Source organism: Limulus polyphemus, unplaced genomic scaffold (assembly GCF_000517525.1).
Source record: "Limulus polyphemus unplaced genomic scaffold, Limulus_polyphemus-2.1.2 Scaffold7874, whole genome shotgun sequence".
Classification (NCBI taxonomy): Eukaryota; Metazoa; Arthropoda; class Merostomata; order Xiphosura; family Limulidae; genus Limulus; species Limulus polyphemus.
In genome coordinates, this window is record NW_013673484.1 from 32,305 (window position 1) to 33,870 (window position 1,566).

The following is a 1,566-nucleotide window of genomic DNA, read 5'->3' on the forward strand; positions in this document are numbered from 1 at the left end:
CTTTTTCTTATACCTTTTTCATTTCTTAATGTCCTGTTTAACCAACTTTACTAATCTTGTATAATCCTCTATTATAGCTATCAGTTTAAACTCCTTCAACTTTAATGCTTTTATTTAATTCTACCACTTACACTCTTTGTGAATCAATCTGATCTTTTATTTGCAGCAACCTTTAAACTTTTTGATAAGGAACATACTTATCTTGAATATTTATGAAAATATTCCACATTTGACTAATATATCCAATTAATTCAGTTACCCAATTCACATTAGATAATTTTTGTTGGATTTCTTCAAAATTTGCTATTTTGAAATTTGTAACCAAAATGTCATCATACCATATAAATGCAATGATGTAAATCTAATTTTCTAATTACCTTTTGAAATAAACTTTTAAAGGCTTAAAAAAACAACTTATATACAACACAGTTCTCTAAACTCCAAAGGTAAAAACAACAGAATGGCTTCACTCAATGACATCAATACCCACAAAAAATACTAAAGTAAATTCAATTACCAGCTTTCAATAGGCTTTTTTTATTTAAGTTTTCAAAATGACAACAATGTCAATGGATTCTTAGAACAAGCCTGCAAGATCGATATATCATCTATTCAAACTAGTCTAATGCCAAAATGGTCTGTATAATAACTGTATAATATAGTGCATTGCTATACAAAATTACCACTACCAATCATAATCTTGCTCCACATTCCAACAGCGCAAACAACTAATGAGCTTCTCATTTGCCATAACCTATAAGGTTTGTTGAAGTCTGGAAAAGGCCACTGAAGATCCAAAGGCATCTTATCTTTTCAAAGCAAAGCAGAAAACAAAAAAGTACAAAATTCATAAATCCACAAACACAGTCTTCTTGTTTTCCTGCAAATCCTGTCCTCTAGTGTAGAGACACAAAAGTAAGTTAAAGTTTAACCTTTTTAAAGTATGTTTGAAAAAAAAAAAGCAGGCGTATTATAATTTATGTGTACAATACTGGGTACAAGTTATTTCTTTAATATGTAGCCGTGAATTACAAAAATTTGTGAACATTACAAAACTGAACTATGCAAAAAAACCTAACGTTAGTATTGTTACGACAGCGGAAGTCATGTGACCCTGGAAGCATGAGCGCTGGAGTTTCTAGAAGGATCATGACTGTTCCCGGCACCTCTAGTCTTTTCTAGACGCCCTCTATTTTAGTATTGTTGCGTCAGCGAGGTCACGTGACTAGTATCACGCCACGTATTTCTAGAAATATCCTGTTCCTTCAAGAATGCCCTAGCATTTACTAGATATGTGTTAGTATTGTATATATAAGACGTTCATAATGTGACGGAACAACAGTGTAATGAGTAATTGAATGTATGCTGACAAAATATCGTTGACCACGTGAGACGTGAATTATAGTGTTTGTTATAGAGCGACTGTTGAAATTAAGTGTATCGTAAAGTTGTATTCGGAAAAAATTAACCAGTTTTATTAAGAAAGGACATGTGTCGTTAAAGTTTCGTCGGAACGAAGTTACGGAAAATTAACTAGCGAACAAAGACGTAACAAATTGGTGTCAG

General features: G+C 32.2%; 1 protein-coding gene across 3 annotated transcripts in view; it reads right to left on the reverse strand.

Moving 5' to 3' along the window:
* LOC106474930 (tafazzin-like) overlaps positions 1–875 on the reverse strand; it is a 31,802-nt gene extending 30,927 nt beyond the window's left edge. For 2 of the 3 annotated variants that reach the window (XM_022403188.1, XM_022403189.1), the window contains exon 1: positions 684–875. In XM_022403188.1, coding sequence (XP_022258896.1) covers positions 684–804 — 121 coding nt within the window. In that variant the 5' untranslated portion in view covers positions 805–875. The remainder of the gene's footprint in view (positions 1–683) is intronic. The other variant, XM_013935628.2, reaches the window with a different exon arrangement.
* Between the last annotated feature and the right edge of the window lie 691 nt (positions 876–1,566).